General features: G+C 49.8%; 1 protein-coding gene across 1 annotated transcript; it reads left to right on the top strand.

Annotated features, from left to right (window-relative positions):
- The first annotated feature begins 7012 nt into the window (after positions 1–7012).
- LOC137807274 (uncharacterized) lies at positions 7013–8527 on the top strand. The gene is made up of 3 exons (XM_068607823.1): positions 7013–7151; positions 7275–8089; positions 8150–8527. The coding sequence occupies exons 1-3, from the start codon at positions 7013–7015 to the stop codon at positions 8525–8527; spliced, it is 1332 nt and encodes a 443-aa protein (XP_068463924.1).
- The last annotated feature ends 7025 nt before the right edge of the window (positions 8528–15552 follow it).

The following is a 15552-nucleotide window of genomic DNA, read 5'->3' as shown; positions in this document are numbered from 1 at the left end:
TCGCAGAGAAAGCGTTTGGAATGCTTGAGGATGAAGAAAGATGATGGAACAGTGAATAGCTCGAAGGGTTTAAGGGTTTCGAACGTTGTAGGAAGCGCAAACGGCAGTTAAAAACGACCGTTGATGAAGCCACGTGTCGCTTGATTAAAGAGGGGGTTGGTGGAGCGTCAGAAAGGCAAAGGATACGAACGTACGGAGATCCATACAAGCGCCACGTAGATTGACGATGATTTGACTTCTTAGTCTTTTCGCTGGTCAAGTCTCAGCTTAAGACTGGGGGGCTTGTGTACCGATCAGGTAATCGGAAGTGATGACGTGGCAGCAAGCGATAATATAGGCGTGATGAACGGGACACCTGGCTGACAGAAGGGAAGTACGTCGGGAAGTCTGTGTAATCGCCAATCGTTGACTTGGCGTTTTCCGATCTCTAGTGTGTGTAACCGGCGGTCACCAGAGTTGTGCCATAGTCGCCATACATGAGTACTAGGAGATCAGGTGGTTAGAGACCGCCGAAAGGGGCACATCGCCGAAAGATCAAGAAGGCTCGCTTAAGGCTTTCAAGAGGTACCAGTACGGAGGATGAGGTTATCAGATGATCATTCCATAGCCAGAGGTCGAGGCAAGGGAACAGTTTCCTAGAACATGCATGATGTGCAAGTGAAGCAGATTGTGATAGCGGTAGGCGAGACCACAGAGAAGGTGTGCATGGTGACACCCCGTACTGGCCACTTAAAGGATCGCGCTCCAAGGAAAGCTGTGCACCAAGTTACTCCTTGTATGGGTAACTTAGTCGAATAGCTTGAAGAGTAGAAGTGACGCTCAAGTGGAGGGGGCTCCAGATGGCGACACGTGTACAGCTGGATGCGAGCCACGTGTCCAGAGGTGTAACCGTCAGGAGAGAGAAAGTGCTCAGGTATATAAGGAACTCTTAACAGACTTTTGAGGTACGTTTTCAGTACGCTTCAATACGCTTTGAGAATATTTGCTAGTACACGAAGATTCACTGCGCACGGTTCCTTGAGTTGAGATATTCTCTCTTAGTATTTGGTGATTCCGTCACTGACTTGAGCGTCGGAGCGCGATCGGCCGCAGCGGCGCCACTCTGTTTTCTTCAGGTTCTTGCGAGGAATTGAGGCGTGAAGGATAGAGACTAACGTGGTGCGAAGCTGATCCAGCAGGAACCAAAGTTACTGCAAAAGATGACGTTGTAAATTACTATTTTCTTTACAAAATATATAGAAATATATGTTATAATTTTGTATGACATTTAAAAATTTACGATATATAACTACTATGTTGACTACGTTTCCTTCAAAATATATCACTAGGTGCACATAGATAATTTATGCATCCTTTCATATGTATTCATATTTATTAAAATGAACTATAAATTTATATTGTTAATATAACTGAGTCAATAATGACATTGTTTATTCCAATTTTAATACTAAACATAAATATATATGTAAATAGTAAATATAAAAAATGCGGATACACAAGTTCTCTTTGCGCTTGTGTTTCCACTAGTAATAATAATAATAGTAATATAAATAATAATAGTATTAATAATAATATTATTATTATTATTAAAAATAATAATAGTAATAATAATTGTTGAACATATCAAGTATCTAACCTAAGTGTTTGACGAAGCCTCGATGAAGATGTCTTGTTGCCTTATGTGCATAGGTAGTCAAGTTTTTATGTTTGGTCTTGTGTTTGTGAGTTATCTTTTGCTTATGAGATGATGAATCCAAGAACAAGTTTTTTAACTGGTTAAAACGTTTTTACAACTGGTTTTTAATTGGTTTCTACAAAGTTACAGTTTTTCAATTTGTTATTTTGAAAAACATTAATTGATTTAATTGATATTTTCAATCTAACTATAGTCTTTGTGAAAACCTTGTAAAAACAATTCAACCCCCTCTTGTTTTAGCCATACATTCTAACCGTTTGAGTTGTGATGACTATAATCATATTGGCTTTCACTACACCAAAAAACTAAATTAGCTTCAAAAGAAAGTGAAGGTGATGCTATGAAAGCTAAATAGTGTGCGCTAAGCCTTCATTATTAAAAAAAACGTGGGTAAGCGTGAGTTATATGGACATAAACTAAAAAAAAGAAAAAAAATTGTGTGGATCGAACGGTCACAACTGAAACTATAAATAATAAATAATAATAAAAATTTAAAATTTTGTAGGTTAAGCCCACACAAACATAATATATATATATTTTTAAATTAAATTTAAATATGTAATAAAATTATGAAGGTTAAGCCTACGCTTAAGTACCAAGATTTTCCTAGCCAGATTTTACCCTAGATAGTCCTCAACACATGTTGCCTCAAAGAACTTCAAAACAATTTTTTTAACGAAAGTGGGTGTGTGAATGCAAAAATTAAACTAAAGATCAAAGAATGATCTACTAATAAGAAAAAAAATTTAAAATCCTATGTATCACAAGACTTAATGCAAGAAAGTTAATGCTGGAGAGTAAACTAGTTGAATCCTAAGGTGCAAGTGCAGTTAACACTAAAAACCCACTGACACACTTACACTAGTAATGCTCATGAAAAACTATCAAAAATGTCTATTGGGATTGACTTTGGAGCAAATTCCAATTACCCCAAAACAAAATTACACAAAGGTTATGTGATACAAAAAGTCAACAAAATTGGAACCAATCTTGATGAAAACTTTTGAAGCTGCTTGTTGTGGAAGATGGAAATCAAATGTGCACTGAAAAATCTTGTCTCCTCCTTTACCTTTTAAATTCTTTTTAAGAAAAATATCACCTCAAAGAAGAATTCCAAGAATCCTCTTACTCCACACCAATTAGTTGAAACCTTAAAGTCCTTCACCAAACAAAAAGTCCAAGAACAAAAGCAAGAAAATATAAATTTGGAAAGCTAAACCAAAAGGAATTTAAAGATAGAAAACAATAATGGAAAGCCAAAAATTTGGCAAACAACAATTAAAGGAAAGAATAAAAGCTAGCACAACACAAAATGAACCTAAGAATGGGTCTAGAATGGATTAGAAAATAAAAATCTAAAGTAAAAGGCACTCAAACATCAGAAATTTGTGTAAAATTTTCCATCAACTATGTTTTTGTGTAATTTTTTCCAAGAACCTACACACAAAAAGTGGTCAAACGCAAAATATTTGGGTCAAACGGATGTATATTTTGAGAAAAACAAATTAAACCCCACAACATTAGGGTACAAAAATTGAACTTAATTTTCAACGCTGGCAAGGAGAACTGTGAAATTTGTACAACGAAATTGAGGTTAAAATTATTATCACCACCTAAAAACACAATAAGGAAGGTCTGGTAAAAAATTCATATCAAAATACCCAAAGAATAAGGTGTAATAAATGAAAGGTTTTGTTGTTTATAACTTTTTTTATGCTTTGTTTTCCGTCGTGCCTTTTTAACTAGATATCAAAATCATATCAATTGATCCTGCCTGTTGACCGAAACGCTGGAGCTTTGCCTCGTCAAACTTGGATCGACTTCTGCGCCGTGTTAGCCTCCGTCCTTCACCGCGATCCACCTCAAGAACCTGCAAAAGACGAAACGGCGCCGCTACGGCCGATCACGCTCCGACGCCCAAGTCAGCGACTGAACCACCAATTACTTAAGAGTAAACTCAAGAACTCTAAGGAACCGTGACAAGTTCTCTCTCAGTGTATTCAAGACTCGCAAGCGTAAAGAAAACAATCTGAACGTGTGCGTACCTCAGAAGTTCGTTGGAAACTCTTATAAACCTGGATACTTTCTCTCTCCTGGCAGTTACACATCTGGACACGTGGCTCGCATCCAGCTGTACACGTGCCATCATCTGGAGCATCCTTGACTTGGGCGCTACTTCTGACTCTTCTTTGGCTAAGTTACTTATGCATGGTATACTCAGTGCATAGTTGCCTTGGAGCGTGATCTCTTCTGGGTGGCGAGTTCGGGTGCCTTCGTACACACCTTCCCTGTGGTCTCGCCGGCCGCCTTCATGATCTGCCCTACCTGCTTCACCGTGTATGTTCAAGTGTGCTATCTCCCGAGCTTCATCCTCTGGCCAGCTGGGAAATGACCATCTGCCTTCGTCTTTGGCGATGTCCTTGTTTCGGCGATCTCTAATCACTTGGTCGCCTGGGTTCACATCTGGCGACTTGATCTTCAACCCGGTGACCGCCGGTTCCGGTGTGCTGGAGATCGGAGCACGTCAACTTAGTAACTGACGACTACACGAGCCCCCCGACTTCCTTCCCTTCTGCCAGCCAGGTGTCCCATCAACACGCCTATACAATAGCTTGATGCCATGTCATCACTTCCGACTACCAGGGCGGTACACAAGCCCCCCAGTCTTAAGCGAAGACTTGTCCAGCGAAAAGACTAAAGGAGTCACGTCAATACCGATCTACGTGGCGCTGGCGCAGAATTCCAAACTGTTCCGTCCGGTTGACCGGGACGTCTTCGTGCACGACCTCAACAGTCAGCTAGGGACTCCTTCCCACTGGTTATCTGTGGATTCCTGCAAAAAAGAGGACAAAGAGGCGCCCTAGCGGTCGTTTGCACTCCGACGCTCAAGTCAGCCAGCAAGAAACACCAAAACTGTTCACCTACGTCTCTGAGCACCGCGTATGGGACTCTGAAGGTGGTAAAAAATAACTGTGTATTGTCTCCTTCAGGCAAAAATATTCCCCAGTCACTTGTACGTAACCTTGAAGCACGAGCAAGCAACTAGAGAGTTCTCTGGTAAATTTGCCAAAAGTTCCAACCTCGTTTCCAACATTCCCCGCGCTATTTAAACCTCCCAAGCATTTAAAGCGCCTTAAAGCGCTTTTAATCACAAACGTAACGCACTCATTAAAGCGTAGCGCATTTAAGACGTTGAAAAGCTTGGGAGCCATCATAGTGCCTGAACGCTCGAAACGGAAACTGTATTGAATGACTTTAATTACCTGGCACCTGACAAAGGGGTGTTTCCATTCTGACATGGTCGTTGTACACGTGGAGGGCCTCACGACGCCGTGACCTCATCTGGGGGCGCTTCTGCCCACCTGGGGACGTTTCTACGTGTGAGTCCTCCTGCTGGGAGTGCTACTGCACTAGGGGTGACTTTTTGGGTGCCAACTCAGGCCCCCAATCATCTAGTCACTTACTCTGAGAGCGTATCTGCTTTCCTCTCGTACCCTGCACCCGATTACCCTGGGCGTGACCTTCCTCTTGGGTCGTATCTGTCCCGAAGGCGTCTCTGGGGCGGCAGGGGTACTTCACGAGTCAGGCTGCCCTACCCTGATGCTATCACTATGGCCTTGAAGCCACCTTTTCCTTCTCTTTATCGCGTTCCCGAGCTATCGGGACCTGAGGCCTTCCCACGGTGTCGCTCCCTCCATGGTCTTTCCTACCCATGGGTATCGGGGAACCACACTGTGATTGCCTTGCCTCATGCTCTGTTTGCTCTGGCGACGCCCTGGTTGGGCGACGCCTTCACCTGGGCGACGCCTTGCCTTGGCGACTCTTCCTCTTGGCGATGGTGGCACTTGGCGTCTCTCCACCTAGGCGATGCCTTGCGTTGACTTTAACTCTCCAGTCGTTGACTTTGACCTTGACTTAGTCAACGCCCGGATACGGGACGGTACACAAGCCCCCTAGTCTTAAGCCGAAGACTTGTCTTCAGCATAAAGACTAAAGCCTCGCCCACGCCGTCCACGTGCCCTCCTGATGACGTGTCATTCTCTGTTGACTCAGCAATTCTTCGAATTACTGACGTGACACTTTCTGAACCACAGGGGTATTCTTAATGGCTGATTGGACATCCCCCTGAAATGGGAAAAATAATGTCCTTTGAGGCTGCGCTTCATCGCGTGCCACGTGGCTCATCGTGCGGTCATCTTTAAGAACCTCTTGCACTCCCCTTGAGCGCTTAATCTTGCAACACGTGGCATCATCACACGGTTATCATTTGTTGTCCCTCGCGCTTCTCGTAACGTTTAAGTTACCCAAACCCCGCGCTCGCCACTACTGTTACATCCACTTTCTCTGCCCTTTCTCATTGTTCATCTTCTCTGAATCCCTTCTCTCGCGACCCCTGTTCATTCGTGCTTCCGCTCTCCACGCCCTTCAGCCCCCAAAGGTACGGTTTTTTTCCCTCCTTGATGATTCTTTTCACTGTATGAAATGCCTGGGACTGTCCATATTACCGCATTTCTTTGGATATCGTTTGTATGCTTCTTTGTTCCTCTCGTTCCCCTTCGCTCTCGTGTGGGTAGGGCGCTCCTAGGATTCTTCCATTTTTTCCCCTTTTCTTCTCCCAACCCCTTTTCTCTGAACCCTTTCTTTTTCTTTTGATCTTCAGCTTTGGCATTGATGGCGAAAACTAAGACCGCCGCGCCTCCCCCGCTCCCTAGGTCTTATTATAAGGGCGAATACGACTGGGCTCCTGACGAACTTCTGGACGAATGCTCCCTCCTAAACTCTGTTGAGGACGTGGAGGCTCACAGGGGGGACCCTGCGCTTTATAATTTCAACTCCTTTCACAAAAATCACGACTCCCAAGTCCTGGTATGCTGGGTGCGACCTGGGATGCCCGTTTGTGCGGACTCACGGGATACTGGGGGAAGCCCCTTCTTCTTCCTCTATCAAATGGTGCTCAAGAGAGTGGGCCTGCGTCTGCCCCTTACTTCTTTCGAAAAAGAGCTGCTTACAGAGATAAACACTGCTCCCGCCCAGCTCCACCCCAACAGTTGGGCTTTCGTGAGGGGGTTCCAAATTCTCTGCGGCTATCTAGGTGTTCCCTCTTCTGTAGACGTTTTTCTACACTTTTTTGAGGTAAAGAAACAGGGGAAGAGCCTATGGATGAGCTTTTCTGGCATCGCCGGGCGCATCATTCTTACGCTCATCCAAAATTCGTTCAAAGGGTGGAAGAGGAAATTCTTCAAGGTACGTGCGACCAAGCGCGATCCTACCATCCTAGAGGACTTTCCCCTATACTGGACGGATAAGCCCATAACCATGAAGGCCCTGGCTTTGGATGAGCTTACCCTCTCCGACCGGGATGTGTGCAAGGCCTTGGTGGGACTGGGGGTAGTCTTTGATACCGCCAAACTCATCGTGAACGAATTCAACGCCCTTGGGCTTTCTACCTACTTCGGTATCTGCCCTTGATTGTTTATGATACATTAGCTGTTATGGTTACCTGCGTGTGTTTGGCCATAGAATTTCCCTTCTGCTTTATCTGAACCAACCTTTGCTCTACTATTTTTCGCTGTTGCAGGTTCAGTGATGACTTCCTCGAGGAGGCTGGCTCTTGCCAAATTTTTGAAGAAGGCAAAATCTACCAAAGAAGGTGGGGACGTCGTCGCCTCCGACGTGCCCACCGTCACTTCCCTGTCGATTCCTCCACCATCTGCTTCTCCTCCTCCCATTGCTGCGGTTCCATTAGCCATGGCGTCAACCCCTGCCTCAGCGCGCCCTAACAAAGGAAAAAGGGTGTTGATAGTGGATTCTGACAGCGAAGACTCGGGTGCTGCCCTGGTTTCCCATAAGAGGAGGGCTACGGGTCTCATTGCCTCACCCGCCGCGCCCCCCGGTGATGGGAACTCTCTCAGGGACGATCCTCCTAGTGCCACCTCACCGCCGCCTCCGCCAGCCCACGAGGAGCAAGAGGAAAGGATTGAACCGGTTCCCCCGCCTTCGTCGTTGCCGCATCGCGACGCAGCTGAAGCGTCGGGCTCCGCCCCTCCTGTACCAGTCCCTGGCTCGACTTCGCGCAAACCCCGGATTCCTCGCTCCATTCATAGGGAGTTGACGCAGGGCTTCACCGAAGGAATGACGCCGACTGATCCTCAAAAAGGGGGAGGCATGCCTTACTATATGGGGGCCTTCCTGGCGGTGGCAATCAAGTGGCGCACTCAGGCTCGAAATGCTATCAAAGGGAGAGAGGTTCTCCGCAAGCCGAGACAAGAGGTGGTGGCGTTGAAGGAGGAGAAGCAAAACTGGGGACTCAAAGAGGAAGCTTCCCGATCTCTGCTAAAACTGGCCCATGAGGGCAGGGAGGGAGCTGAGGCGTACGCGCGAGAACTGGAACAGGCGCATGCCGCTCAACTAGCCTAGCTCACCTCCTATCAAATCCAAAACATTGGCCTCCAGGAGGCGGCTCTTACATCCGAGGTGCAGTGGAGAAAACTTGAGGAGTTGGATGCTGCTTGGAGGCAGAAGCTAGGTGAGAGAGAGAACGCCTTGACTGCGAAGGTTGAAGCTTTGAGCCTTCTTCAAGCCGAGGCTAACAAGCTCCGGGTGGAGAAGGAATTCCTGGAGAAGCAATTGACATCCAAGGATTCCAGGATTACCGAACTGGAGGGGGAGGTCCAAGAACTGACTGGGGAGATGGCGGAGGCGTTTGAGGAGGGCTTCCAAGAGGCTCTGACCCAGGCGTCCTGCGAGAACACGGGCATCAATATTTCGAACTGCGACCCCACACACCATGTCGTCAACGGGAAGGTCGTGCCGATGGACTTGGATGACTGAGCCGCTGTCTCTCACCCGCCACCTTTACCTTCAAGTTTAATTCCTTTGTACTTTACCTTTGCCTTTGACTTTCTCTGTTAAGACTTGTAATTCTTTGAACCATCTGTACTTGTACCGCCCTGGTGGTCGGGTGTGATGACGTGGCATCCTGCTACAGTGTAGGCGTGTCGACAAGGCGCCAGGTTGGCAGATGCGAAGGAAGTCGGGAGGCACGTGTAGTCGCCAGTTGTTAAGTTGGCGTGTTCCGATTTCCAGTTTACCAGAATAGGCGATCGCCAGGTTGAAGATGAAGTCGCCAGATGTAGACTCAGGCGACCAAGCAGTCGGAGATCGCCAGAACAAGCACATCGCCAAAGATAAAAGAGAAGCAGATTATGAAGGCGGCCGGCGAGACCACAGGGAAGGTGTATGAAAGTCCCCAACTCGCCAGTTTCAGTAGAGATCGCACTCCTAAGTTAGCTATGCACTGGGCAGTACCATGCATAAGTAACTTAGCCAAAATGAGAGTAGAAGCAGCGCCAAGTCAGGGAGCCTCCAGATGATGGCACGTGTACAGTTGGATGCGAGCCACGTGTCCAAGTCTGTAACTGCCAGGAGAGAGAAAACCACCAGGTATATAAGAGTTCTTAACAGACTTTCTGAGGTACGCACGTTCAGTTCATACACTTTACGCTTGCGAGTGAGAGAGGATTTGCACGGTTCTCGTTCTTAGTATTTGGTGATACCGTCACTGACTTGAGCGTCGGAGTGCGATCGGCCGCAGCGGCGCCGTATCGTTTCTTTGCAGGTTCTTGAGATAGATCCCGAGGAGGAACGGAGGTGAGAAGCGGTGCGCACGTCGATCCTTTGACGAGGCATTCTCCAGCGCTCCGGTCAACAGGCAGGATCAGTACTCTAGTTACAAATCTGGATGTTCGTATGATTGCTTTTGTGCCTTCGCGATATAGAATCCTGCTTATGCGTTTTTACTCTCATTCTTTGCCTTCGCGCGCTTCGGTTACTTTATTTGCGTTTTGCCTGTTTCTTTCACTTCGTTGGGCGGCCTTGTACGCCCGAGAAAGGTCACGTGCCAACCCTCACGCCCATGGAGAGGCTCACCTAGTGAAGCCGTATCGTCCACGGGATGTCTCCGACACCGAAACGATCCTTTCCTTGATCCTTAACGCCCGACGCCCACGCCTAAAGAGAGGCCCGCTACAGCAGCACCGTATCGTCCCCGGGTGTCTAAAACGCCGAGTGCTCTGGGGGGGTCTGTTCCCTCCATGGTCTTTCCTTCCGAAAGGTATCGGGGAACGCCCCGCCAGCGATTCGCTGGCGTTCGGCGGTCTTATCTCCCTCCACAGTTTTTCCTACCTGTGGGTATCGGGGAACCACACTGTGATTGCCTTGCCTCATGCCCTGTTTGCTCTGGCGACGCCCTGGTTGGGCGACGCCTTCACCTGGGCGACGCCTTGCCTTGGCGACGCTTCCTCTTGGCGATGCTGGCACTTGGCGTCTCTCCACCTAGGCGATGCCTTGCGTTGACTTTGACTCTCCAGCCGTTGACTTTGACCTTGACTTAGTCAACGCCCGGATACGGGACGGTACACAATATTCTTCCACACGAAATGCTGTACCTTGTGCGCAATGATCTGTGCAACAGGCTCTGCCTCTATCCATTTGGTGAAGTATTTGATGGCAACGATCAGATACTTCATCTGCCTGATCGCCAGCGGAAAGGGGCCCAGGATTTCGATTCCCCATGTATGGAAAGGCCACGGGCTGTATATGGATCGCAATTCTTCTGGCGGTGCCTTGTGCCAGTCGGCGTGTTTTTGGCATTGCCTACACCGCTGGGCGTGCCGTGCGCAGTCCTCTTTCACTGTTGGCCAGAAGAAACCTGCGCGTATTACCTTGGAGGTTAAGGATCTTCCCCCTACGTGGCTTCCGCAGATGCCTTCGTGTAGCTCCGCCATTATCCTGGTGCACTCATTGCCACTGACGCATGTTAGGACAGGGTGAGTGAAACCGTGCCTGAACAGCACCCCATCCACGAAAGTATATCTTGCGGCATTTCTTTTGACTTTTTTACCCTGTTCAGGGTCCACTGGAAGAGCCCCATCCGCCAGGTATCGCTTATAGGGCGTCATCCAGGTGTCTCCCTTTGACAAAACAATACCTGCATCTGCTCTTCCTCAGGCACGCCCGCGTACATGCTGATGCGGGGCGCCCTCTGCGTATCTTGGGTCAAAGAGCAATGACTCCTCGGTCTTCCCTTTGATGTATAAATATGGAGGACATCCACCCTGTTGTCTTCCACGAATCTCCGCGGAGCTTTGAGAGTCTCCTGGATCACTGTCCTTTGTCTACCCCCTTGCCTGAGCTGGCCAGCTTTGCAAGCAGGTCAGCTCTGGCATTCTGCTCCCTCGGGACGTGTATCAGCTCAAGAGCGTTGAATGCTCCCTTCAACAACTGGACGTACTTCAGATACGCCGCCATTTGTGGGTCCTTCGCCTGAAACTCACCCGACACCTGTCCCGTAATCAGCTGGGAGTCGCTCTTCACCTGGAGGTTCTGTGCGCCCATCTCCTTGGCCAGGAGCATTCCTGCTATCAGGGCTTCATATTCTGCCTGATTGTTACTCGCCTTGAAGGCAAAGCGCAGGGCCTGCTCAATCAGTATGCCGTCGGGTCCCTCCAAGACTATTCCCGCACCGCTCCCCTACTGGTTGGAAGAGCCATCAACCGAGTGCAGCCACTGCGAACTCACTTTCACCTCCTGCTCACCTCCGGGCGATAGTTCCGCTATAAAATCTGCGTACACCTGCCCTTTGATGGATCCTCTAGGCTCATACTGGATGTCGAATTCTGACAGTTCTACCGCCCAGCGCACCATTCTTCCCGCCACATCAGGCTTCTGCAGCACTTTCTGTATAGGGAGGTTGGTCATCACCACCACCGTGAAGCTGCGGAAGTAATGACGGAGCCTCCTGGCAGAAAATACTACCGCTAGCGCCGCCTTCTCTAGCGCTTGGTACCTCGTCTCAGCTCCCTGTAACGCCTTGCTTACGAAATAGATGGGCTTCTGACTCTGGTCCTGCTCCTGGACTAACAAAGAACTGATGGCCCGCTCCGTTACGGTAAAATATAACCGGAGGGGCACGCCCGTTACCGGCTTGCAGAGGACCGGTGGCGTCGCCAGGTACTCCTTCAGCTTAATGAAAGCCGCTTCACATTCATCAGTCCATGCAAAGCGACTGTTTCTCTTGAGGCACTGGAAATATGGGTGCCCCTTCTCTCCTCCGGCGGAAACAAACCTCGAGAGCGCCGCCATCCGCCCTGTCAGCTGTTGCACCTCCTTTACCAACGTCGGACTCCGCATGGCGATAATCGCTGCGCATTTGTCGGGGTTCGCCTCTATCCCCCTCTCTGTGAGCATAAAATCCAAGAACTTACCGGCCTCGACCCCGAGAACACACTTCTCAGGGTTTAACTTGAGGCGGTACATGGATATTGTGACGAACAACTCCTCCAGGTCCGCCATGTGCTGTGCCCTATTCTGTGACGCCACCACCATGTCGTCTACATAGGCGTACACATTCCTCCCGAGCATTGGCGCCAGGACCTTGTCCATTAACCTTTGGTACGTGGCGCCCGCATTCTTCAACCCAAAAGGAATCACCTTATAGCAGTAGTTGCAGGTCTCTGTCATGAATGCAGTCTTGCTCTCGACTCTTGGGTGCATCTTGATTTTGTTGTACCCTGAAAAGGCGTCCAGGAAACTCAGCACCTTGCTGCCGGACGCACTGTCTACTAAGGCGTCGATGCTGGGCAACGGATACGAGTCCTTTGGGCATGCCTTGTTCAGGTCCGTGAAGTCAACGCACATCCTCCACTTTCCGTTCGCCTTTTTCACCAAGACGACGTTGGCGAGCCACTCAGGGTATTGGATCTCCCTGATGTGGCCAGCACTCAACAGCTTATGCGTTTCGTCTTTCACCACCTGCTGTCATTCCTCATTGAACTTTCTCCTTCTCTGACGCACGGGACGGACCGTGGCGTCCATGCTGAGGTGGTGACACAGGAAATCAGGATCAATGCCTGGCATATCCGAAGCGGACCATGCGAAGGCATCCAGGTGGCGTGAAATCACTTATGCCACCCCTTCCTGTTCTTCTGGGCTTAACGAACTTCCTAACTTGAAAGCCTTGCCGCCAATCTCCCTTTCTACGGCGTTAGCCGCGGGATGTTCCCTGCTATCATCTTCGAAGGGCGCCGCCTCTACCCCGGGCGCCGCGTCGTCAGGGCCTTCCTCCATAAGCGCATCTGCCCCTGGCATCACCCTCTCCGCTATGGTCTCTTTAGGCGTCAACCCGACGGGCGTCGCCTCAATCATCGTCGTGTCCGCGCTCGGCGGACGTTCATACACCATGAACGCGCCTCTCTTCGTTTTCAGGCTGTTCTCATAGCATTTCCTTGCCTCCTCCTGGTCTGACCTGATGACTATCACCTAGCCATTGAGGTCCGGCAGCTTCATCTTCATGTGACGTGTGAAGGACACCGCGCTCAGACGGTTTAACGCCGGTCTGCCCAGCAAAATATTGTAGGCAGAGTTAGCGTTCACGACAAGGTACCGGATGCTCTCGGTACGGGACGCCTCTCCGTTTGTGAACGTAGTCCTCAGCTCCAGGTACCCCCGGACTTCCACCTGGTTATCCCCGAACCCATACAAGCACCCAGTATAGGGACTCAACAAATCGGGGGACAGCCGTAACTTATTAAAGGTCGACAAAAACATGACATCTGCCGAACTTCCTTGGTCTACAAGCACTCTGTGCACCTTCCTTCCGGTTGTGACGACTGAGATGACAACGGGGTCGTTGTCGTGGGGTACCACATCTCGGAGGTCTCTTCTTGTGAACACGATATCCGACTCCCATGGCTCCCCCGAGAGCCTCTCTTCGATTGAATTTACCCCCCTCGCGTATTTCTTCCGCTGGGGGCGGTGGGTCCCCCGCCGGAAAAACCTCCAACAATAGTGTGGACCTCGCCAAGCACAGGCATCTCGTGTGCTGGTTCTTCTGCCGGCGGCGGCAAGGTGGCGGTCGCGGCGGGCTCCGCGACATAGTCCTTCAAGAACCCAGTTCTCACCAGCTCATCTAGCTGGTAGCCCAACGACAGGCAGTTGTCAATGTGGTGCCCGAAAGCCTCGTGGAATTCGCACCAAGAGTCTTTACGAAGCCCCAACACCTTGTCGGTCTTGGCCGGTCGCCTCAGCCTCTCAGCTATGTTAGGAACGGCGATCAAATCCTTCAACTCAACCACGAAGTTGTACCTCGCCGGTCTCGCTCTTTCTCTGGCCGGGCGATCGCCTCCTGCCGGACCCCTGGGCTAGGGCTTTCTGGCCTCGTAGGGGCGTCTCGCCTCTGGCTTCTTTCTTCCCGTCGTGGTCTCATTGACCCTGACGGGTTGAGCTCGTGTCGGTCCCCTCGGGTGTGAGGGCACGACGCTGGTGCGCTTCATGCACACCTCTCCTTCAGAAGCAATATGTTCTACCGCCCTACGCCGTAGTTCAGCGAAAGTCCTAGGGCGGTTGTGGATGATGGATTCTCCAAAAGGAACGGGGCATACGCCTTTCACAAACGCGTACACGATCATAGGCTCCTCTGTCGTACCAACCTTCACAACCTGGGCCCCGAAGCGATTGATATACTCCTTCAGGGTCTCCCCTTGGTACTGCTTCACATCGAACAGGTCGTAAGAGACTGGCGGCGGGGCCTTGTTCGCTAAGTATTGTTCCCTGAACAATCGCGACAATTGGCGGAAAGATGTGATATGACCCTCTGGGAGGCTAATGAACCAGTCCATAGCCATCCCGGTCAGGGTGCTCATGAAGAGCTTGCACTTGGCAGCATCAGAACCGCCTATCAGGACCATCTGTGTGTGAAATGCAGCAAGGTGCGTACGTGTTCGGGATCGCTGCGTCTAGGATCTCCTGCGAGAAAGGAGTGGAAAACTCCCTTGGTGGGGAATGGTTCTCCATCTCGTCATGTCCAGGCCGCCTCCGATCATTTCTCAGGCCCTGGCGCAACTCCTCATTCACACGGTGGAGCTCTTCGTTCCGCTCATAAGAGGCGTCAAGGTCTGCCTGCATGCGTTCCTGTTCCATTTTCGAATCCGCCATGTCCTGCTGCAGCCCCCTCATTATCTCCAGGACCTGTTGCATGGATAGTTCTGCTGGGGCTGCGCATGCTGTGCTTCGTCTGGTGGGGGCCATTGTCACTCCCACCTCCTCCAACGTTAGTGCGACTTCGTAGATTTTCTCGAGCTTGTGATGGGACTGATGTTTTATATCGGCCCCACGGTGGGCGCCAAATGTTCCGTCCGGTTGACCGGGATGTCTTCGTGCACGACCTCAACAGTCAGCTAGGGACTCCTTCCCACTGGTTATCTATGGATTTCTGCAAAAAAGAGGACAAAGAGGCGGCCTAGCGGCCGTTTGCACTCCGACGCTCAAGTCAGCTAGCAAGAAACACCAAAACTGTTCACCTACGTCTCTTAGCACCGCGTATGGCACTCTGAAGGTGGTAAAAAATAACTTTGTATTGTCTCCTTCAGGCAAAAATATTCCCCAGTCACTTGTACGTAACCTTGAAGCACGAGCAAGCAACTAGAGAGTTCTCTGGTAAATTTGCCAAAAGTTCCAACCCCGTTTCCAACATTCCCCGCGCTATTTAAACCTCCCAAGCATTTAAAGCGCCTTAAAGCGCTTTTAATCACAAACGTAACGCACTCATTAAAGCGTAGCGCATTTAAGACGTTTAAACGCTTGGGAGCCATCATAGTGCCTGAACGCTCGAAACGGAAACTGTATTGAATGACTTTAATTACCTGGCACCTGACAAGGGGGTGTTTCCATTCTGACATGGTCGTTGTACACGTGGAGGGCCTTACGACGCCGTGACCCCATCTGGGGGCGCTTCTGCCCACCTGGGGACGTTTCTACGTGTGAGTCCTCCTGCTGGGAGTGCTACTGCACTAGGGGTG

This window comes from Phaseolus vulgaris, chromosome 11 (genome assembly GCF_000499845.2).
Source record: "Phaseolus vulgaris cultivar G19833 chromosome 11, P. vulgaris v2.0, whole genome shotgun sequence".
NCBI lineage: Eukaryota > Viridiplantae > Streptophyta > Magnoliopsida > Fabales > Fabaceae > Phaseolus > Phaseolus vulgaris.
The sequence above is the reverse complement of the archived record's forward strand: the minus strand, read 5'-3'. Positions and strand labels throughout refer to the sequence as shown.

What these genes read in the sequence shown, in the direction of transcription:
- LOC137807274 (XM_068607823.1), top strand. Translation starts at nt 7,013, where the DNA reads ATGAAGGCCCTGGCTTTGGATGAGCTTACCCTCTCCGACCGGGATGTG. An exon ending in TGGGCTTTCTACCTACTTCG is followed by an intron (nt 7,152 to 7,274) that starts GTATCTGCCCTT and finishes TCGCTGTTGCAG; the next exon opens with GTTCAGTGATGACTTCCTCG. An exon ending in ACGCGCGAGAACTGGAACAG is followed by an intron (nt 8,090 to 8,149) that starts GCGCATGCCGCT and finishes ATTGGCCTCCAG; the next exon opens with GAGGCGGCTCTTACATCCGA.